At 50.2% G+C, this 23,003-nt stretch overlaps 1 protein-coding gene across 1 annotated transcript in view; it reads right to left on the bottom strand.

The window, feature by feature from the left end:
• The window catches only part of NSFL1C (NSFL1 cofactor), a 94,864-nt gene that overhangs the window by 53,039 nt on the left and 18,822 nt on the right, over window positions 1-23,003 (bottom strand). The window contains exons 2-5 of the mRNA XM_078651700.1: window positions 15,506-15,603; window positions 15,169-15,243; window positions 7,547-7,712; window positions 6,704-6,796 (exon numbers count right to left, since the gene is read on the bottom strand). Coding sequence (XP_078507826.1) covers window positions 6,704-6,796; window positions 7,547-7,712; window positions 15,169-15,243; window positions 15,506-15,603 — 432 coding nt within the window. The remainder of the gene's footprint in view (window positions 1-6,703; window positions 6,797-7,546; window positions 7,713-15,168; window positions 15,244-15,505; window positions 15,604-23,003) is intronic.

The raw sequence follows: 23,003 nt of genomic DNA, 5'->3' as shown, positions 1-23,003 counted from the left end.
CGGTGGTGGTGAGGTAGGAGCAGATGGTCATAAACCTAAGTGGCCAAGAGAAGAGGTAGAACGGCACACAAGAGCCCAGCAGAGAAAAGCTCTACATAGGGCTTAGCATACTCTACTGCCAGAAACAATTTTCACTTGAGCCATCTCTACATTCCTAGAGCTCTAAGCTGAGAAAGTGTTTGGCCACTCTGTCTCACTGCTGCCACTCCCTCAGACTCTCTGCTTTTTCGATTAGTTAGGCAGCACAACCTTTCCAGTTAAGTAAAACAGTCGAGAACGAGTAAACTCTGTCACACCTCTGCAGACAGGTTTGAATCCAAGTGTCACTTAGTGGTGGATCAGTAGTTAAATAGTTCCCCTTGGATTAGTCTTCCAGGCCTGATAAAAGCTAGTTTCAGCACTTTGCCCTTGCTTACAAGTGTGATAGTTAATTCTAAACTCTGCACATAGAATGTGAATTCAGTATACTGTGGCGAACCCACCTGAAATTTCTCTCTAGCAAATCTTGGCAAGTCAAAGCTACAGAAATGTGTTTGCAGTATAGGACAAGTTACTTACCTTCGGTAAAGCCTTATCTGGTAGAGACTATCTAGCCGCAGATTCCTTACCTAGAATTATCCCCAGGCGCCAGACTTTATCTGGAAATGCTTCATGAGCAGTACCCCTGCGTGCCGGTAGGTGGTGTCGTTTGGCTCAGTGTGGTGTCATCGGTGTCAAAAGTGACATGCGTGGGACCTACATAGGCAGCATCTCAGCATGCGGACGTTAGTTTCTTTTCGCTACTTTCCACACCAAGGGCATGGAGCCACGAAGAGCACTGACCACTAGTGTGGAAATCTAGAGCCCTGAAAAGGAAAAGCCCTATCCCTAGAAATCCATGCGCAGAGCAGGGTTGATGGGTGGTCGGTAAGGAATCTGCAGCTAGACTGAGTCAGGCGTTACAAAAGGTAAGCGACTTGTTCATCTGAGAGACTTCAAGCCGCAGACTGCCTAACTTATAACAGTTACCCAAGCAATACCTACCCGGAGGTGGGTCTGTGAAACAATTTTACACTAAAAAGTCCTGCAGGACTGAACGGGCAAAGTGCCCATCCCGACGGACTGTCCAGGCAATTTTGTTTTGTGAACATGTGCAGAGAGGCCCATGATGCTACCTGGCAGCTGTCCATGACCAGGACTCTGCGTGCTAACGCAGTGGTCGCGGTTTTGGCTGTGATGGAATGAGCACACAAGCTCAAGGGGCTGCTTTTTGGCCCATGCATAGCAGATCTTAATCCAGAGCACGATCCATCGGAGGATGGTCCTCTTCTGCACAGCCTTTGCCTTCTTCACTCCGACATACCTCACAAAGAGGTGGTAGTCCATGCGGAAGTCTGTCGCGTGGTCAAGGTAGAACGACAATGCTCTTTTTTTGTCCAGATGGTGAAGTCGCTCTTCTTCCTTGGAGGGAGGTAGCGAAGCATAAAAAGTAGGCAGGGTGATGGACTGGCCTACATGAAAGGGAGTGACAACTTTTGGTAGAAAGGAGGCACTGGTGCATGGGTACCCACAAACATTTTCCTGGGGGCCTATGGTATGACCGAGGGCCACACTAATGCCAGCGGGGGGGGGCGGCGAGGGAAGAGTGTAAAGTGGGTGTAGTGGAAGTGAAGCATGTATATCTAGAGGCTGAATTCAATTGCGCGATGTGAAACCACTTGACCAAATTGTGTGGCCCTGGGCAATAGTTTTATTTCAATTTCCCTCCTTCTTCTTCCCTTTCACATACATGAGGACCTCGAAATACATGACTTCAGGATGTGTCCTGTACAAAACATCTCCTGTACTTGGATGTAATCACTAATGGTATTGTTTTCAGGGTGGAGGGGCGTGGGGAAGCATGAACGTTTCTAAATTCATGGATGAAAACAATATAAAAAATTACTTCTGAATTTACTGCCACGATTTGATTTATTAAGGTGAAATTGTTCTACAAGTCAATTAAATACGCTTTTTGGATTTTGAAAAGACTATCATGTTTCTACATGTTTGCAGTCTTTAATCATTTACAGTGTTCCGCAAATTAAGGGTCCAGTTACTGGCTTTTAACTGCAATTAACCCTGAATTAAGTGCTTGCTGTATATTTAGCATTATTTTAATGTTAGTGCTGAGTCAAGTAAGCGGCAGCCCAGTGCTGCTGCTGCTCAGGGGCCACATGTAAAGGTCGGGAGGGCTGCATGCGGCTCCCAGGCCGGACTATCATGACTCTAGTGCGAAGAACCAGCTTGTCTGGGTACATATTCAGGTAAAAGGCTTGCATGACAAAATCTGAAGTTCTGGGCAGATGTTATTACCACCAGGAAGGCAGTCTTGATGGTGAGGAGCCGGAGAGGACTTGTGTAATGGCTTAAAGGGAGATACATCAGAATAGTTATAACCAGATTAAGGTCCCACTGAGGCAGAATTAAGATCGAAGGTGAGAACATGTTGCAAACCTTTCAACAACCTATGTGCAACAGGGGATTTGAAGGGGAATGGCTGATCAGGCAACCGCAATCAGGCTGAGATGGCAGAAAGATAGCCCTTTAAGGTGCCCAGAGTAGAGCACTGCTGGGCAAGAGAAAGGATAAACAGAAGGATTTAGAAGGGGGTCAAACTGTTTCTCTGCACACCATGCCACTAACCTGTCCCAACTGTTTAACTGTACAGTTTTGGTTGAGGGACTCCTCCTGGCTGCCAAGATAACAATGCAGACTTCAGGCGGAAGGTTAAAAGTGTTCAACTGTTGCCACTCCACGCATGAAGGAGGAGCGTTGACGGGTTCAGGGGGAAAACCCTCCACTGCTGCGGAGACAGAAAATCCTGCCGAAGAGGCAGTCTGATCGGAGGACCGATGGTCATGCTCAACAGCTCGGGATACCAAACTCTCCAAGCCCACTACGAAGCCACGGGAATGACTTGGTCCTGGTCATTCCTGATCTTCTTGAGAAGTTTGGGCAAGAGTGGGTTGGGCGGAAAGGCGTACAGGAGGCTTGAGCTCCACTCGAGACGAAAAGCGTGTCCGAGCAAGAGCCACCTGGGAAACTCTAGGGCGAAGAACTGCTGATATTGCGCATTCCCGGCTACGGCAAACAGATCTAGCCACTGCTAAAGTGTACCATGCACCACCTCTGGCTGGAGGCACCATTTGTGACTCGCTAGGCATCTTTGGCAGTTAGTCTGCCCTGGTGTTATAGGCAGCCAGTCAGGTGTTTAACCACTAGGGAAATGCCCTGATATTCCAGCCATGTCCAGAGACGAAGGACCTCTTGACAGAGGGTTCAAGACCCCATCCCACCCTGTTTGTTGCAGTACCATATGTCTGTGATGTGGTCCCTGAAAACCTGCACCTAATGGAGGGCAGAAAGGCATTTAATGCCGGCTGGATCACCCGGAGATCCATAGGTTGATTTGGAGTCTGTATTTCGCCAGAGAGGCCTCTGATCTACACCTTTCCCAAATGGCTGCCCCAGCCCAGGAGCATCACATATGCCACCAACGTCAGATCGGGCTGGGGAAAGGAGAGGGTTCTACCTCCAACTTAACTGCAGTTCGTAAGCCAACACTGCAAGTTCTTTGCAGTTCCTTCAGAGATCTGGATCATATCGAAGAGATTTCCCTGATGCTGCACCAACTGGAAATTCAGGTCCCACCGCAGAGCCTGCATACGCAATCTGGCATTATTTACCAACAGGATGGAGGAGGCCCAGCAGCGTCAGAGTGAGTCTCACTGAAATCCCGGATAGAGGCTTAAACATCAGTATGATAACCTGAATATCCTGGACTCACTGCTCAGGAGGATAAGCCCGAAACTGCACTGTGTCCAGAACAGTCACGATGAAAGGGAGCATCTAAGAAGGAGTCAGGTGTGACTTCAGCACGCTTATAGTGAATCCCAGTGAATGCAGAAAATCCGCCTTAGTCAGGAGGTGGGAAGCAACAGTTTGGGACGAAGACACCTTCAACAGCCAACCGTCGAGGAAGGGGACGAGTGAAACCCCTAACCTGCGCATATGAGCTGCAACCACTGCCATCATCTTCGTGAACATCCGAGGGGCGCTGGTAAGGCCAAAGGGTAGCACAGTGGCCTACCATGAACCGGAGGGAACGCCTTTGGGCAAGCAGGATGGGCATGTGAAAATACGCATCCTGCAAGTCCAAAGCTACCAGCCAGTCTCCTTGGTCTAGGGCAGACAAGACCTGAGCCAACGTGAGCATCTTGAATTTCTCCTCTTTGAGGAAGAGATCGACTATTCGGGGGTCTATAATAGGACGAAGACCTTTGTTCTATTTGGGTATCCGAAAGTAGAAGGAATAACAACCACTACCTACTTCGGATATTGGAACCCTTTCTAGAGCTCCATTGGCCAGGAGAGCTGTAACTTTCTCTAAAAGCAAGATAAGACTCCGCGAGCTGTCTTCGAGATGGTGGGGGTGGGGGAGATTGGAAAGGAGTAAACCCTCCGAGTGATCTGCAAGACCAACGTTATGGACTGCCAGTGGAGAAGGTGATGTTGGATTCTCCCTCCAACTAGACAACCATGGTCTTGCAGAACCAAATTAGGAGGATTTAGAGCCTACAGCTGCCGGGGGTTTGTGGTGGATGACTTTTGGCTACCTTTCCTACTAGGTCAGAATGCACCACGTCCGTAAACTCGCTCAACTTGGGAAGACTATTCAGGACGGTGGCTGGGGTATGGCTGACGCAGTTGAATGCCCCTTCCATTGCCACGAAAGGCAGACTGGGGTATAGAGTCACTGAGAGGCCAAAAGGACCTGGCCGTAGCCCGCAAGACCTTGAAGCAATCCAGTGCCGAGTCTGCCTTCTCGCTGAAGAGACGAGTCCTATCGAAGGATAGGTCCATGAGGTTGGCCAGGACATCACAAACAGCCCAAAGGCATGCGGTGTTCACTGACCACAATGATAGGCTGGCAGAAGAAAATATGTTCTTCCCAAGTAAGTCCAGCATCTTGGATTCCTGGTCCAGGGCAGCAGAAGGGAACGCGCCACAGTATGTTGAGGCTTGAAGTATCAAGGTCTCAGGGGTGGAGGTTGGCTGAGGAAACTTGGATCACCTGGAGAAGGGTGATGGTGGCATGCTATTGTTCGGTTCATAGGCGCCCATGTGCTAGGCTTGGACCAAGTGCCTAGAAGGTCATCAGTCAGTGCATCATTGAAGGGCAAAACGGTTAAAGATGAGGAAGCCCCAGTCTGAAGCACTTCGGTCAAGAGGTCAAGGACCTCCACTGCCCTCATCACCATCATACCAGCATCTGGAGAGGTGTCCAGTCCACAGGCTTCCGCAATTCCTCACCAGGAGTGTCGAACTGGTGTTCTATATGGTTCAGTGACCCCTCCCACTCTTCTCCCATGCCTGTAACCTCCTCAAAACATTCAGGCAACAACCTAGAGCTCCTCGGTTCTATCGGCACCAGAATCTGCATTGACAGCCGGTGTTCCGACTCAGTCGCCGGGAATCAGAATGGGGCTGGCCGTGCCAGGAGCATCAAATTTGGGACCAGCGGAGGGTGGACCGGCAAGACTGGCGTCGATCTGGGATCGGATCCATGAGACCCCACTGGAGCGGAGGCCGGAGCTGTCGGCGTGGAACCTGATGGGACCTCTTCCGACCCCCACGGGGCCCGGAGGCACACTGGAGGGGTCAGCCTACTCAAATACGCGATGCATGGCCTCATAAAACTCTTATTTGAGCGGGGGTCACTCTAGTTCACGGAAACGGGGAGAGATGCAGAGTCGGACCGGGCAACGGCACGTAAGAACTGTGCCTGGAACGTCGATATTCCTCACTCGTCTGGTCAATCCTCAACGGACGATTTTGTGCTTCTTCCCAGAGTGTCCAGAGGACCTTGAGTGCAATGAAAATGACTTGGGGGTCCTGGAGGACCTTCTCTTCCTCGATCAGGCCCGAGACTTCCTAGAAGTTGCGCTAGATGACATCGACTGCCGGGCCGCAAACAGCTTTAGGGACCGCTCCCTCAAAGCCTTCGGAGCCATGACCCAACAGTCCGAGCACGACTTTGAGTCATGGTCGTGCTCGAGACACCATAAGCACACAATGTGCGGCCCGGTTACCGACACGGCGCAGTGACAGGCGACACACAGCTTAAACCCTACCTTTCTAGAGTTAATCCCTCAACACTCAAGGAAAGAATCTTTGATAAAAAAGGTAAAAAGAAAAATCTGGAAAAAAAACAAAGACAGAGGGGTAGCTCTTCGCTGGATCAGTGCCAACTGTTGCAGAAGGAAAAGAACAGATGTCCGAGCGCCTGGTTGGAGTCTATATAGGTGACCGCGACATCACATCCGGTGCCAACTAAGCCATGTGGAACTGAACTAAGCCGCCCAATGACACGCAGGGGTACTGCTCATGCAGAAGTTTCTGGATCCAGTCTGATGGCTAGAAATTCACAGGTAAGGAATCTGCTGCTAGAAGTCTCTATCCGATTGCTTGCTTACTGTACAAGACTAACATTTCTAAGCCCCATAAGTCTTAGCATACTGAAAAAGAACCAGACAACATCAAACTTACAAAGGACAGTATGTAAACAAAGAAAGACATGAGCATCAGCCTAACACTGCACATAAATAAAAGAGTGTCATTAAGGAAAATGGTGTCAAAACTGGACCAAGAAAGTGTTGCTTGCTCATAAGGAATTACTTACATCCTGGTTGCCAGGTTGTCTTCTCCCCCCTGTCACGTATGCAGACTCTTCCTCTGGTGCAGCTCCCAAACGGTAGCCGCCCCCAGCAAAAGGCTGCAAAAAGGAAGAGTAAAAAATTGTTTTCTATACGTACAGACAATATGAAAAGCGAAGATGCCAGAAAGTAACTCAAGTGAGGTTTGAGCCTCTAGTTGGTAAAAACCCAAGTATTTCATGGTTAACTTACACTGGTTGAAAGGAGGAATAACGGCATCTACTAGAAAGGTCACATAATAAAGCAGGTATGAGCAGCCAATGGCAAAGCCACCATAGCAGTGTAATGGGTCTCAGCAAATAGGTCTGAACAGGTCTTAATTTGCAAACTGCATAAGTAAAAGTAAGTGCATGGGCCCATAGTTTTTCTTAAAAGCCAGTGTGGTGCTGCTGAACTCCAAGGATATTAAATACCAAGACTCAATCTTGATTCCAACACCCTACAATTCCTGCCCCAATGTCAAGTTCACCCTTTCACCTTTCTCCATCTAGCTCTGAGTCAATGTCTGATGTCTATCCACCACAAACATCTACCTGCACAAATTAAAACTGGGCTTACGCTGAAAAGCAGTAACCACACGCAGGTTCCACCTCAGTCAATGCGTTTGTTCTATTTCTGAGTCCCAAAAATATCCCCAAATCGAAATCCTACATGGCCTTGCCTCACCCCTATTCCCTTAGTGCCAGTCTCATACAGGAGAAACGAACAGCATATGAAGAACAGGGAGGGCCAGTGGGTGTGGGGGGGGGAGTGGGGGGAGATTGTAATACTATCAAGTGAAAGTCACAAATTGATCACTGGATCCTTACCGATGATCTGCTGGACTCGCCAGGGCCTTTACCTGCCCTGTCCACAGCCACAGCCCCATGTTCTTTGGCTCCTTTAAAGAGATCTTCTACAAGCTCATTTGGATTTTTTTTCCGTGGGGGGCCAACTATCTGCTGCCCACTTCTTTCAGAGCCCCCAGCGTAAAATCTGTAGAGAGAAACCAAAATAAACTCATCTGGTTCAAAATTAAAGGCATCATATTCCCCCCCCCCCATGCAAATGCCACCCCAGGAGGCGTGGAAAAACATCCTTGCCATAAGAATGTGTAAATAAACTTGCACATACACAGCAAGAACCCTAAGCCTAATAGCACATAAATACTCACAGGGCAGAACAGAAACAGAACATGTAATTCGGAAGTGGACCTTCATCCATTGGAACATCTTGGCAGTGCTAGAACGGGTTTGCTTTTGATCAATCGCTTAGTAAAATGAGATTCTCCTAAGGCTGCTCGACCACACTACCACAAATAGAGCACTTTGGGTTTTCATAGAAGCACTGTACACTTCGAGGGGGGGCAGGGGGATGTCACGACTCTTTACACAATATTATCAATTATTGGCTTATAACATAAAGACCCAGCTTCCTACAAAGTAACACAAACAAGCATTGGAAATGCAATAGGTCTCGCATTCGAAAAGTTGGAGTTATTGGTCTTGTAAATGACATATTTTATTTATTTGTTGGTTTTTAAAATTGCTAAATTGATGGCTTTGTCATTTACAATGCCAATAGTTATAACTTTCGCGAATGTGACACCTATAGCATTTGGAATGCAACATGTTTTGTATTTACGTGACTTAGATGGCAGCTCTGGTCGTTAGGCCACATCTCTAGAGAGCAGGAGAGTGCAGCAGGGGAGAGAAGCACAGCAATGCAATAGGGCTCGCATTAGGAAAGTTTGAGCTATTGGTATTGTAAAGGACACATTTTTTATTTATGTGCTTGTTTTGAAAATAGCGAAATTAATAGCTTTGTTATTTACAATGCCAATAGTTTTATCTTTCGCAAATGTGACACCTATTGTAACACAATATGTGTTGTGAGGGGTTGAGGGTGAGGGGTTGAGGGTGAGTGAGGGTGAGGGGTTGAGGGTGAGTGAGGGTGAGGGGTTGAGGGTGAGGGGTTGAGGGGTTGAGGGTGAGTGAGGGTGAGTGAGGGTGAGTGAGGGTGGGTGAGGGTGGGTGAGGGTGGGTGAGGGTGGGTGAGGTTGAGGGTGAGGGTGAGGTTGAGGGTGAGGTTGAGGGGTGAGGGTGAGGGGTTGAGGGTGAGGGGTTGAGGGTGAGGGGTTGAGGGTGAGGGGTTGAGGGTGAGGGGTGAGGGTGAGTGAGGGTGAGGGGTTGAGGGTGAGGGGTTGAGGGTGAGGGGTTGAGGGTGAGGGGTTGAGGGTGAGGGGTTGAGTGAGGGGTTGAGGGTGAGGGGTTGAGTGAGGGGTTGAGGGTGAGGGGTTGAGTGAGGGTTGAGGGTGAGTGAGGGTGAGTGAGGGTGAGGGGTTGAGGGGTTGAGGGTGAGTGAGGGTGAGTGAGGGTGAGGGAGGGTGAGGGTGAGTGAGGGTGAGGGTGAGTGAGGGTGAGGGTGAGTGAGGGTGAGGGTGAGGTTGAGGGTGAGTGAGGGTGAGGGGTTGAGGGTGAGTGAGGGTGAGGGGTTGGAGTGAGGGTGAGAGGGTGAGTGAGGGTGAGGGTGAGTGAGGGTGAGGGTGAGTGAGTGTGAGTGAGGGTGAGTGAGTGAGGTGAGAGTGAGTGAGGGTGAGTGTGAGTGAGGGTGAGGGGTTGAGGGTGAGTGAGGGTGAGGGTGAGTGAGGGTGAGGGGTTGAGGGTGAGTGAGGGTGAGGGTGAGTGAGGGTGAGTGGGTGAGGGTGAGGGGTTGAGGGTGAGTGAGGGTGAGGGTGAGTGAGGGTGAGTGAGGGTGAGTGAGGGTGGGTGAGGGGTTGAGGGTGAGTGAGGGTGAGAGTGAGGGTGAGGGGTGAGTGAGGGTGAGGGGTTGAGGGTGAGTGAGGGTGAGGGGTTGAGGGTGAGTGGGTGAGGGGTTGAGGGGTGAGTGGGGTGAGTGAGGGTGGTGAGGGTGAGTGAGGGTGGGGGGTTGAGGGTGAGGGAGGGGTGAGGGTGAGTGAGGGGTGAGGGTGAGTGAGGGTGAGGGGTTGAGGGTGAGGGTGAGGGGGTGAGGGGTGAAGGGTGAGGGTGAGTGAGGGTGAGGGTGAGGTGAGGGTGAGGGGTTGAGGGTGAGTGAGGGTGAGGGGTTGAGGGTGGGTGAGGGGTGAGGGTGGGTGAGGGGTTGAGGGGTGGGTGAGGGTGAGGGTTGAGGGTGAGGGTTGAGGGTGAGGGGTTGAAGGTGAGGGGTTGAAGGTGAGGGGGGTGAGGGTGAGTGAGGGTGAGGGAGGGTGAGGAGGGTGAGGGTGAGTGAGGGTGGGTGAGGGTGAGTGTGAGGGTGAGGGGGTTGAGGGTTGAGTGAGGGTTGAGGGTGAGGGTGTGAGTGAGGGTGAGGGTGAGTGAGGGTGAGGGGTGAGGGTGGGTGAGTGAGGGTGAGTGAGGGTGAGGGGTTGAGGGTGAGTGAGGGTGAGGGGTTGAGGGTGAGTGAGGGTGAGGTGTGAGTGAGGGTGAGGGTTGAGGGTGAGTGAGGGTGAGGGTGAGTGAGGGTGAGGGTGTTGAGGGTGAGGGGATGAGGGTGAGGGGTTGAGGGTGAGTGAGGGTGAGGGTGAGTGAGGGTGAGTGAGGGTGAGGGTTGAGGGTGAGTGAGGGTGAGGGTGAGGGGTTGAGGGTGAGTGAGGGTGAGGGGTTGAGGGTGAGGGGTTGAGGGTGAGTGAGGGTGAGGGTGAGTGAGGGTGAGGGTGAGTGAGGGTGAGGGGTTGAGGGTGAGTGAGGGTGAGGGGTTGAGGGTGGGTGGGGTTGAGGGTGAAGGGGTTGAGGGTGAGGGGTTGAGGGTGAGGGGTTGAGGGTGAGGGAGGGGTGAGGGTGAGGGGTGAGGGTGAGTGAGGGTGGGTGAGGGTGGGGTGAGGGTGAGTGAGGGTGAGTGAGGGTGAGTGAGGGTGAGTGAGGGTGAGTGAGGGGGTTGAGGGTGAGTGAGGGTGAGGGGTTGAGGTTGAGGGGTTGAGGGTGAGGGGTTGAGGGTGAGTGAGGGTGAGGGTGGGATGTGAGGGTGAGTGAGGGTGAGTGAGGGTGAGGGGTTGAGGGTGAGTGAGGGTGAGGGGTTGAGGGTGAGTGAGGGTGAGGTGAGGGTGGGTGAGGGCGAGTGAGGGTGAGGGGTTGAGGGTGAGTGAGGGTGAGGGGTTGAGGGTGGGTGAGGGGTTGAGGGTGGGTGAGGGTGAGGGTTGAGGTGATGAGGGTGAGGTGATGAAGGTGAGGGTGCTGAGTGAGGGGTGAGGGAGGGTGGTGTGAGGGAGGGTGAGTGAGGTGAGGTGAGTGAGGGTGAGTGAGGGTGAGGGGTGAGTGTGAGGGTGATGAGGGGTTGAGGGTGAGTGAGGGGTTGAGGGTGAGGGTGAGTGAGGGTGAGGGGTTGAGGGTGGAGTGAGGGGTTGAGGGTGAGTGAGGTGTTGAGGGTGAGTGAGGCGTGAGGGTGAGTGAGGGTGAGGGGTTGAGGGATGGGTGAGTGAGGGTGAGTGAGGGTGAGGGGTTGAGGGTGAGTGAGGGTGAGGGGTTGAGGGTGAGTGAGGGTGAGGGTGAGGGGGTGAGGGTGAGGGTGAGTGAGGGTGAGGGGTTGAGGGGTGAGGGGTTGAGGGTTGAGTGAGGGTGAGGGTGAGTGAGGGTGAGTGAGGGTGAGGGTTGAGGGTTGAGTGAGGGTGAGGGTGAGTGAGGGAGAGGGGTTGAGGGTGAGGGGTTGAGGGTTGAGTGAGGGTGAGGGTGAGTGAGGGTGAGGGTGAGTGAGGGTGAGTGAGGTGAGGGGTTGAGGGTGAGGGGTTGAGGGTGGGGTGGGTTGAGGTGAGGGGTTGAGGGGTGAGGGGCTGCAGGGTGAGGGGTTGAGGGTGAGGGAGGGGTTGAGGGTGAGAGGGTGAGGGTGAGTGAGGGTGAGTGAGGGTGGGTGAGGGTGAGTGAGGGTGAGTGAGGGGTGAGGGTGAGTGAGGGTGAGGGTTGAGGGTGAGGGGTTGAGGGTAGTGAGTGGTAGGTGAGTGGGGTGAGTGAGGGTGAGGGGTTGAGGGTGAGTGAGGGGTTGAGGGTGGGTGAGGGTGAGGGTGGGTGAGGGCGAGTGAGGGTGAGTGAGGGGGAGGGGTTGAGGGTGAGTGAGGGTTGAGGGTGAGTGAGGGTGAGGGGTTGAGGGTGAGGGGTTGAGGGTGGTGAGGGTGAGTGAGGGTGGGTGAGGTGAGTGAGGGGTTGAGGGTGAGTGGGGTGAGCGAGGGTGAGGGAGGTGAGGGTGAGTGAGGGTGAGGGGTCTGAGGGTGAGGGGATGAGGGTGAGGGGTTGAGGGTGAGGGGGTTGAGGGTGAGGGGTTGAGGGTGGGTGAGGGGTGAGGGTGAGGGGTTGAGGGTGAGGGGTTGAGGGTGAGTGAGGGTGAGTGAGGGTGAGGGGTTGAGGGTGAGGGGTTGAGGGTGAGTGAGGGGTGAGGGGTTGAGGGTGAGGGAGGGGTGAGTGAGGGTGAGGGGATGAGGGTGAGGGGTTGAGGGTGAGTGAGAGTGAGGGTGAGTGAGGGGCTTGAGGGTGAGTGAGGGTGAGTTAGGGTGAGGGTGAGTGAGGGTGAGGGTGAGTGAGGGGTTGAGGGTGAGTGAGGGTGAGGGTGAGTGAGGGTTGAGGGGTGAGTGAGGGTGAGGGGATTGAGGGTGAGTGAGGGTGAGGGGTGAGGGTGAGTGAGGGGTGAGGGGTTGAGGGTGAGTGAGGGTGGAGGTGTGAGTGAGGGTGGAGGGGTTGAGGGTGAGGGGATGAGGGAGGGTGAGGGTGAGTGAGGGTGAGTGAGGGTGAGTGAGGGTGAGTGAGGGTGAGTGAGGGTGAGTGAGGGTGAGTGAGGGTGAGTGAGCGGGTGAGTGAGGGTGAGGGGTTGAGGGTGAGGGTGAGTGAGGGTGAGGGGTTGAGGGTGAGTGAGGGTGAGGGATTGAGGGTGAGTGAGTAGGAGGTGGGGGTGGGGTGAGGGGTTGAGGGTGAGTGAGGTGGAGGGTGGGTGAAGGAGTGAGTGAGGGTGAGTGAGTGGGTGAGTGAGTGAGGGTGAGGGGTTGAGGTGGAGTGAGGGTGAGGGGTTGAGGGTGAGTGAGGGTGAGTGAGGGTGAGAGAGGGTGAGGGTGGGTGAGGGGTTGAGGGAGGGTGAGGGTGAGTGAGGGTGAGTGAGGGTGAGTGAGGGGTTGAGGAGGTGAGTGAGGGTGAGGGGTGAGGGTGAGTGAGGGTGAGGGGTTAGAGGGTGAGTGAGGGTGAGTGAGGGTGAGGGGGAGTAAGGTTGAGGTGAGGGTGAGGGTTGAGGGTGAGTGAGGGTGAGGGGTTGAGGGTGGTGAGGGTGAGGTTAGGGTACATGCTTTTCACTTTCTTCAAAGGTTGTCCGTGCATCAAGGGTAGTTGACTGAACTTTTAAGTTCTAATAATTGTACGTACTCTTCGGTGGCATTAAGCTCACACCCCCTCGAATGGTCTTCGGTAGTATTGTTTCCTGTAGAATTCTATTTCCTGCTTATAACGCGCATGTCTCGGTCAGTATCAGCAAAGTGGTATGTGCATGTGAAAGTCGGAGAGTTGGAGGCGGTTAAGGAAATGCAGAACATTCTGCAAAAGTAATGGGAAACCATTTTTATCTTGAAACTGTTTTTAACCAACAGTCTTTTATTCCTAATCATAGATGAGTGGGAGTAATACAGGGACTGGAGCAGCAGCGCCTCATTTTGGATTGGTATGGCAGGCAGGAGAAAGTCAGGAGAGGGAGGAGAGGGAGGAGGGGGAACTGCTTGCTAAATGAAATTAAAAGCGGCCGGGCGGGAAATGCTCTCGGTAGCATTCGTTTGAAGTGTGAAGCAGGGGCCTTTGATGTGCGGATAATTAGGGGAGGAGCAGCCAGGAGATCCAAGCTGGGGAACAGATGGCTGGCGATTTGGTGCTGTGCACGCGCATTTTAGGTCAATGCGCTTGCGCATTGACCTAAAAGCCACGGGCACAGCACCAAATCGCCACAGTTAGTTAAGATTTGTTTAAAGCCCTATAGTCTCGCTTCTCTCAATGCGCATGCGCATTGATAGGTCACGAGACCTAAAAACTCTGAGGGGGTGGCAGGGAGGATTAAAAGTGGGGAAAGACTTGCAGCTGAAGAGAAAGGATATGCAAAGATTAGTTTTAAACACTTTCCAAGCAACACATCTTATTTATGGCAAAGTGGTCACAGAAAGTGTTCCAACACATCAAAACAGACAATGAATTCACTATCAACAGGTGGGTGCTTGCGCATTGGGCGCTACACATGAAAATCAAGGAAACCACTGACAACAACCCCGTTAAGGATGCAAAGCATTTTAAATTGAAGACGGCCTGTACCAATTATCTAAAGCAAACAACTGTATATGATTTCAGTACAGCTGTGGGTTAAGAATATATATTTAATATCTAAAGCGTAGATCAAGGTTCGTTATAACACATGGGAAAGACTGGTGTAGGCAGATACACATCCCCTAAAGGCCGCGGTCAAGAACCCCGTTTCTCCTTCGATCCAACGTTCACTTTAGCCCTGCGAGTTAGCAGCAGATCCAAGTCCTACTGATAATTCTAAAGCAAGCCAATCAGACAGCTGTATTCCCAAAAGAGGGCATCATGTACCAAGACTGGTGCCCAAACTGAACAAGAGTGTAGCTAAAGCATCCCTTCCTGGTGCCCATAATAGGCGAGCCCATGTGTGAAGTTTTCATGGAGAATTGAAATTGAGGAGAACACGTGTGATACTCTTCAACTTAGTCATAGGACTTAGGTTAATCATTACAATATATAATTTATTTTAATCCTGGTCACCTAATAATGCTGGAGCTCTGTAAAGCTGTGTTGGATTCTCTTTTCCAAGCAGTACACTTGTATTCTTGTAACACTGCTCGCGACTTTCCAAAACCCATTCTACAGGAGCTTTTTCCCCCTCCCCATTAATCTCATTCCAAATTCAAATTAAATGAAATCGATTCTGTAATATGGCCTTGGCTACTGCATATACATGCTTTTTGATTGTCAACCGTGTTGCCTTTCGCCCCCCCTGAATTAACTTTCCTGTAAGAACGGCAAAGTGAGCTTACTGTGATTGGGAAGGGGAGGGGGTGGGGGGTGCTGTGGAAGGTTTTACAGTTACTTAGTTTTATGCTTTTGAGTGATGGACATGAAAAGAAAAGGGATAACAGAGACAAAATGTGCGTTTTCTGCACTGTGGGTGTTTTACTGGAAGAACCCATCTTAGAGAAGTGTCTTGCTCATCCCTGCTTCCCATGTGAAAGATGGCACTGATCCAGGCTTCAACCCTGGAGTGGGATATTTAACATTTATCTGGATCAGACTTCACAGGTACGCACCACTGAAGACTTAACCACATAATTTGATCTAAGGTTTCAGCACTTCCTGATTTTACTTCACAGCACAGAAGAGGTCAGAATGTGTCAACCCTTGTTTGACTTGTACCACCCTCAGAATCCACCCCATACAAAAGAAAACAAAAACAACACAGAAGAACCTCTGACCTCTGTCCTTCTTCCTCGTCTTCATCCTCTTCATGTCCATGCACTAGATCTTGAAAGGAAGTCACCCTGTGATCACTGAAAAGGACAAAACAATTATAAAGCAGGAACCTACACACAAAGGTGACGAAAGACAAGCTAGTAAAGGTACAGGTCTGCCCCAGTTTCCTGCAGCTATTCTCAGGAACGTGTAAACTGTACAAAAAGAATAACCGTCCCACATATTGCTCTAACAGGAATTTCCTTTTTCCAGAGGGGTCTACAGTGGGCCAGGCAGTGATTTGCTGGCCCTTCATGAAATAGCTATGTGCATTTTTTTGGTTCATGTGTAACGACTCACCTGGAACCAGTTCCTCTGGACCCAGAGCTCGGAGGCGGTTGTGGCAGGGTCACAATATCGTCATCACCACCGTCCTCAAAGAAGTTGCCCAATGCAACCTGTAGACAAAAAAAAAATACTTAAGCACAGCGTTAAGACAACATGTATACAGTGGCAAGCTTTCAAGTCAGCCAGTGCAGAAAATCTGGACTGGTTTGAAGAGTTCCTTATAGAAGAGGGTGTGTTCAGGAGGGAGGTGTAACAATTTATTACATCATCCCTTCTTCCCAAAGTCCTCATTTCTTGAGGGTGTGCCTCTGTGCCAGAACGAGCAGCCCTGCTTTGCCAAGATGGAATGAATCTTGCCCTGTTTGTGAAACACATGATTCCACTAGTACCACAACCAAAATAACTGGTGAGCGGAGACTCCCAACGTGGTCAGGAATGGGGTGTGTGGATGAGAATGATGCTTCGATCGCTACTAGTCATTCTGCTAGTTTTGTTTATTTTTCCTCTAAGGTGTGCACTTCTTGCATGAGCACAACAAAATTGGCTCGATGGTGAAGGGCGTGTAAACTTGCCACAAAGTGATCTCCTGCGCATTCCAAGCAAATTTACTACTTTGACAAAAAAGTAATACATCTGAAAGTAATTATTTTCAGAAAAAGAGTGGTTCTGATCACATCTCTGCCTATCTATACCAGATAAAATGAGGGCAGTCCACTGAGGTCTCAACAGAATGCTGTCACAGCAGCAGATCAGAGACAATTTAGGAGTATTTGGGCCTAGGGAGGAGGATTTGATACAGCAGCCGCATCACAAAATCAAAAGATAGAGGGAGGAAGGGGGAGAGGTTTGTGCAGAGGCAGGCAAAATGCTGCACCAGATGAGATCGGTGTATACTGCTCTGTATGGCGAGTGGGGTCTGCACAGCCCTGGCAGCGCAGGCTTCAGGAGACCCCCATGCATCATGTTTGATGAGGTGTGCGGGTATGTTTCTGCTGCCCCCGGTAGGCACGGAAGGGAAGGATACGGAGGTATTACATCAGGTCTACGTCATGCAGTGGAGGGGTGACACTGTAGGACCCGGTCAGATTAAACAGAGAGGCCATGTGGGCGGGGGTAAAATGCTGCTGCTCTGCCAATTCAGCTGTGGATGAGAGGTGGGGGCATTGCCTGTCAGATACAGTGCCTGTGCTGCATGTGTGTGGGGATGACACGAAGGAGGTATGTGGAGTAAGGAGTGGAAACATCACATTAAGTATGCCAGGGTGAACACTGCATATGAAACAAGGCCTGTCCCATTTCTAATAGCATGGATAGCACAGGTGTGAGGAAAGATGGCAAGTCTTTTTAGAAATGTACCTTTGTAATAATAAACATAACTTGCATGGTTGGGGCCAATAACTGCAGCATACCTCCACGTCCCTTTCACCCTAGCACTGCCAAACACCAGAAGATAGTTTTCTCTAGATTTACAGTAGGTTTACTTTCTTGCAGTAGTTCTTCACAGCTCTAAGTTTTTGTTGTAACCCACGCTCGGTAAAGTTTTTGACTACCAGATACTCTGCCTAGAATAGACAGAGGTGTGATGCTCTCTAGCTTTGGGGAAAAGCCCTGTGGCGACTGTGAGCATTTATTTTAAATCAGCCTAAAAGAAAATAAATATAAATGCAAATCCTGCTGCAGCCCTTCTGAAGCCTGATGTGTTCTGATAACCAGTCGTGGGGGTCTCATCCTACTTGGGCCTAGTTACCACAATGCACGGATTTGACAATCACTAAACTTCGTGTCCTAACCCAGCAGGGGCAATACTGTTCGACCCCGCCCCGGTGTCCACAAGAGACTCAGAAGTGAGAACAGGTGCTATGGTACATCCAGGGGAACGGGGAAGAGAAACAGAAAACAATCGCCCATAAATCCATGCAACTTGCTCACAGCTAGACTCAGGCTCTCCTTTGGCTTTCAGGATACCCGCGATAATGGGATAAAACTCTCAGTTCAGAAACTTTCTATCTCAAGCTGCTCCTGTACTGATTACTCATCTCACAATTCAGTCACACCTCTAAAATAATGGCCATACATACACACACACACAAATTATATATATATATATATATGTACATACATATTTACAAATGTATGTGCAATAGAGGGCTGGCTGGACACAGGGGGCTTGGAAGAGGACCTGGCCTGTAGCAAACCCCAAGTCACGCCTTTGGCTTTACATATGCTAATAAAATATTAGTTTAAGTTAAAAAAAATAATAATAGAATTTCACTGAAAAACCAAAGGTTAAAGTGACATGACACTTGGGTATGGTAAAACTATAGCAAAGTACAGTGGCAAATAGTGGTGCACAGCAGTGTCGGAGTCCAGTGGCATAAAAGGCAGTGGCGTAGAGTGCGATGGCATTGAGCGTAGTGGTGTAGAGCAGATTGGCATAAAGTGTAGTGGAGTAGAGTGGTGCAGAGTATAGTGGCATACAGTGATGTAGAGTGCAGTGGCATAGAGTGCAAAGGAGTAGGGCATTGTGGAGTGACAAAAGTGCAGAGGTGTAAACTGCAGTGACCTAGAGTGGCGCAGAGTAGAGTGCAGTGGCATGGAGTGCAGTGGCATTGAGTGGTGCAGAGTAGAGTGCAGTGGCATTGAGTGGTGCAGAGTAGAGTGCCGTGGCATAGAGTGGGGCAGAGTAGAGTGCCGTGGCATAGAGTGGGGCAGAGTAGAGTGCCGTGGCATAGAGTGGGGCAGAGTAGAGTGCAGTGGCATGGAGTGGGGTAGAATGCAGTTGCACCGAGTGCAGTGGCCTAGACTCCAGTGGTGCAGAGTAGAATGCAGTGGCATAGAGTTGTGCAGCGAAGAGTGCAGTTGCACATAGAGCAGTGGCACAAAGTATTGTATTGTATTTGCATTTATATAGCGCTTACTACCCCTGACGAGGCGGCAAAGTGCTTTTTCGGCGAGTAGCACGCTACTCCGGGACCCATAGAGGATTAGTGTTGAATTAGTATAGTAAAACATGCAAGTATATTTTAAGTGGTGGATAGGTTAGTCGGTTATTTGGATTGGGAATGATAACAGAAGGATAAAGGTGGAAAAAAGGTTTGTATTTATATAACGCTTGTTATCCCTGATGGGGTGTTGAAGCACGCTACTCCGGAAGCCCATAAAGGATTAGTGGTGAATTAATATAGTGAAATATGAAAGTAATTTCAGTGGTGGATATTAGTCAGTTATTTGGAGTGAGAAGGAAAGCAAAGGGATAAAAGGGGAAGTAAGGTTTGCATTCATATTGCACTTGTTACCCCTGATGGGTGTTAAAGCTCTCTTTTGGCGAGTAGCACGCCACTCCGGAACCCATAAAGGATTAGTGTTAAAAATTAGTATTCTAAAATATGAAGTAATTGGATATGTTATTCAGTTATTTGGGTAGAGAAGGGTAGGTTGCGGAATAAAAGAGGGAAAGAGGTTTGTATTTATATAGTACTTGCTAACCCTGATGGGGTTTTAAAGTGCAAGTAGCATGGTACTCTGGAACCCATAAGTATTCGTGTTGAATTAGTATGGTGAAACATGAAAGTAATTTTTGGTGGTGGATATGTTAGCCAGTTATATGGATTGAGAAGGGTAGAAAAGGGAAAAGGTGTGCATTTATACAGCGATTGTAACCCCGATGGGGTGTTGAGACGCTTTATTAGCGAGTAGCACGCTACTCTGGAACACAAAAGGTTAAGTGGTGAATTAGTATAGTTGAATATGGAATTTGAGAAGTGAACATGTTAGTCTGTTAATTTTGATTGAAAAGGATAGTGGAGGGATAAAGGAGTGAATGTTTTTTTCCTCTTTTTTTAAGGTCTTAGCAGGAGGAGGAGACTTTTGGATGAGTAAAAAGGAGTTTTGGAGGGGAGGAGTCGGAGGGAAGAGTTTAGAAAGGGTTGTTTCAGGGGATCAGTATAGTAAAAAAGTTGTCAGATGATGCAAGGAAGGGTAGAGTAGGCGAGAGTCTAGAAAGGGTTATTTTGGGGATCATAGTAGTGGTGTGGGGTTTGCAATAAATGAGAGAGTGGATGTAGAGGATATATTGATAAATGTATAGGATGACAGATGCATTGGAAAGAGTAGAAGAAAGAAGTTTGAGATGAGTCAGAATGTTGGGCTAGAAGATATAATGAGAGAAGTATAGGCTGAGAAATAGGGTAGTGCTTTGGAAATGCTAAATTATTCCTGATGAAGAGCGGTCCCATTCCATGTATTGCTTTGTGGGTGGTACAAAGCAGCTTGAACGTGGATCTTCTGGCAACCGGTAACCAATGCAGGGGTTTCAAGGCAGGGGAGATATGGTCTCGCGGTTTGATATGCAAGAGCAGTCTGGCAGCTGAGTTCTGAATCCGTTGTAGTCTTTTCATGGTCGTTAAAGGTGATCCGTGGTAGAGGCTATTGGCGTAATCGAGTTTGGACAGTACAAGGGAGATGGTAGCTTGGACCTTGTGCAGTAATCCCAAATGAGGGAAAATTTGTTGCAGCGTTTTTATAGTGACAAAGAGTGCAGTAGTGTAGAGTGGCATAAAGTGCAGTGGGGCAGAGTGGCATAGAGTGCAGTAATGTAGAGTGTAGTAGCGTGGAAGGCAGTGTTGGGGAAAGAAGCAACACGGAAATGGGGTGGGTTGGAGGGAAAATAAGCTACATGGACTAGGATATGGGACATGGACTGAAAACACAAGCCCTCATATGGAGTGCTTGAACACAAAGAAAAAAGTAGCTCTGAAAAAGTGGGGAAACATATGATGCCCCCATGCCGTGACAAATGAGGGTGAGGAAACGAGAGCGATGCTAAAGCCAACAGGGAGGGCTGTAAGCCCACTTTATGTAAACAACATGCCTCCCAAAGACAGCGCATGATCTGTCTAGGCAAAACCTAAAAACGGCCCCTAGCCCACTAGTTGGGTACTAACATGCAGAATAAGAGGGTGCAACGGGCGCTGTTAACCCCTGGGCATCTGTGCCACTGCACCTGCAGCACTAGTGATGGCAAAACCATTCGCTGCTGGGCTTCTAAGTGAAGGACTGTGGTTCGGGTACGAATGAGAAGTGTAAAGGGGGGATAAGCAACAGGATGGGGGCCTGTGAGGTGGAAAAAAAACAGAAAAATAAACAAGCATTAGAAATGCAATAGGTCTCGCAGCATTAGAATTAGTGCTTTTAGAATTGTTAATGGGTTTAGCATGAGGGTGAGGGTGAGTGAGGGTGAGGGTGAGTGAGTGTGAGTGTGGGTGAGTGGGGGTGAGTGTGAGTGGGGGTGAGTGTGGGTGAGTGTGGGTGAGGGATTGAGGGTGAGGGGTTGAGGGTGAGTGAGGGTGAGGGGTTGAGGGTGAGTGAGGGTGAGGGGTTGAGGGTGAATGAGGGTGAGGGAGGTTGAGGGGTTGAGGGTGAGTGGGGGTGAGAGAGGGTGAGGGGTTGAAGGTGAGTGAGGGTGAAGGTGAGTGAGGGTGAGTGATAAATGTTGAATCTGAAACTGAGATGTCAAGAGGGTGTGCAATGCTAATTTAATGTCTGTGATAGAAGTAGGGGGTGAGGGCGGAACTCGCAGAGTTTCACTCCGTGGAATTCTTTGGAGTTACATAAAATGTCCACAGAGTTCAGCAAGCGGGTAGAAATCGGTATATTGTGCTGCTCGTGATGATTTATAGCGCAGGAGCCTGTTCTGTGCTGCAAAATCAGCACAAACGGCATCACGTGGCGCGTTGGAGGGCTGAGCAGCAGCTTTCTCACAGCGAACGGTCGCAACCACCCACATTGAGAAAGTCTCGCTGAGTACCATTCTATCGCCCGAAAATCACGCTTGGGGATGCCAAGTCGCACTTTCGCTTGCCTACCGCGTGCGAGAAAATCCTCCAGCATGAGGCTTTTGGCGTAGCTTTGCCGGGACTCAGTGTTACAAACATTATGCGGAGTGGCAAAACTCTGCTAAATCTGCCAGCGAGCAGAATTGATCGCCCACCCCTAGATAGAGGAGATTTGAAGGCATGAACATTTCATTTCCATTTTCTAATAAGCAGTTGATCTACAAGTCCCAGAATGCAGTGCTGCAAATGACACTTGGCACTTTGAGGCACCAATTCTTGTGGGAATTAGCATTTGGTTGCAGTGCTGCAAATGACACTTGGCACTTTGAGGCACCAATTCTTGTGGGAATTAGCATTTGGTTTAGGTGACGGGAACCCGATCCCGCGGCCTCTCCAGACACCCGGAAGAGGAAGCCCCCATTTGCGGCAGCACCTGGCAACGGCATCATCAGGCAATACTCTGACTGGCTGCTTCCTGGCGGTTATATTGACTCTCAGCTTATTAAATTCCGAGCCATCCATCAAGGCTGCAGACATGATCTTGTCAGCAGCACCTGTGTGGCGAGGAGAGAGCGGGCGTGATGCGCAAACGGCAAAGCTAAACAGGAGGTTGGCTCTCTATGCACTTTCTGCTCCTCCCACGTTAAAGAGCAGCAGCGTCCTTCATGAACACCTCGTACAGCACCGCACACTGCACAGCTTAAGTGGTGAACTGTTCACGGTGTGTCTGTCTAGTGCTGACCACACAAGTTGCACTGCTAAGCTTTTAAAGGAAGCAAAAGGGTTAAGTGTTTAATGTTAATAAATTACCACATTCACCAAGGATGCAGGATTCTAGTCCTGGATTTTCAATTAGGTGCCTAAGGCATTCTGGGAGTTGAAGTCCTGGGTCACTGACCCGGTTGAAACGGCACACCTGAAAACAATCGTGTGTATAAGGAAAGCAAGGAATGGATCATTATATGCTTGTGGCCATGGGGGTCAGGTGGTAACTTTAAAAGGGAAGCAAGGGTCTATCGTGAACTGGCAGAACACAGGCAGTCTCACCGGGGCCCAGAAGTGCGTGTCCGAGGCGCACTTGTGGCACCTTCAGACAGTTGTGGATTTTGACCCGCACTTGAACGCAGTGACTTAAAGGCTGAAACTTGTGTAGGAAATGGGACAGGTCAGGACCCTGCACGCACGAGATGCTGCCAGATAACCAGGACAGGGCGAGGCTGTCACGACATGGGTCGGATCGGCAGCTGTGTCAGTGTACGAATAAAACAACATTTGACCTCTGCGCCGTCACAGACAAAAATATCCCTGGCGGAGAGAGAGAGAGAGAGAAAGGGAAAGCTCCCGACTGCAAACAGGAAGCTCTGGAATGGGACTGCTCACCATCTACAGAGGTAGGGTAAGAGACAGTCTGCTTACCTACTGCAGAAGAAAGGGACAGACCGCTCCCCAGCCACACAGGAAAGAACAAGCCTTTCACCGTAACACGGCGGGCAGGGGAGGGGGCGGGCAGGGGAGGGGGCGGAGAGGGGAGAGGTGCGACACGGCAGGCAGGCAGGGGAGGAGAGTAGGAGGAGGAGGGGGGAGGAGAGTAGGGGAGGCACGGCCTAGCGGCAGGCAGGCAGGGGAGGAGAGTAGGAGGAGGAGGGGGGAGGAGAGTAGGGGAGGCACGGCCTAGC

This window comes from Lissotriton helveticus, chromosome 7 (genome assembly GCF_964261635.1).
Source record: "Lissotriton helveticus chromosome 7, aLisHel1.1, whole genome shotgun sequence".
Taxonomy (NCBI): domain Eukaryota; kingdom Metazoa; phylum Chordata; class Amphibia; order Caudata; family Salamandridae; genus Lissotriton; species Lissotriton helveticus.
Note: the sequence above shows the minus strand (reverse complement) of the source record. Positions and strands in the feature narration are given on the sequence as shown.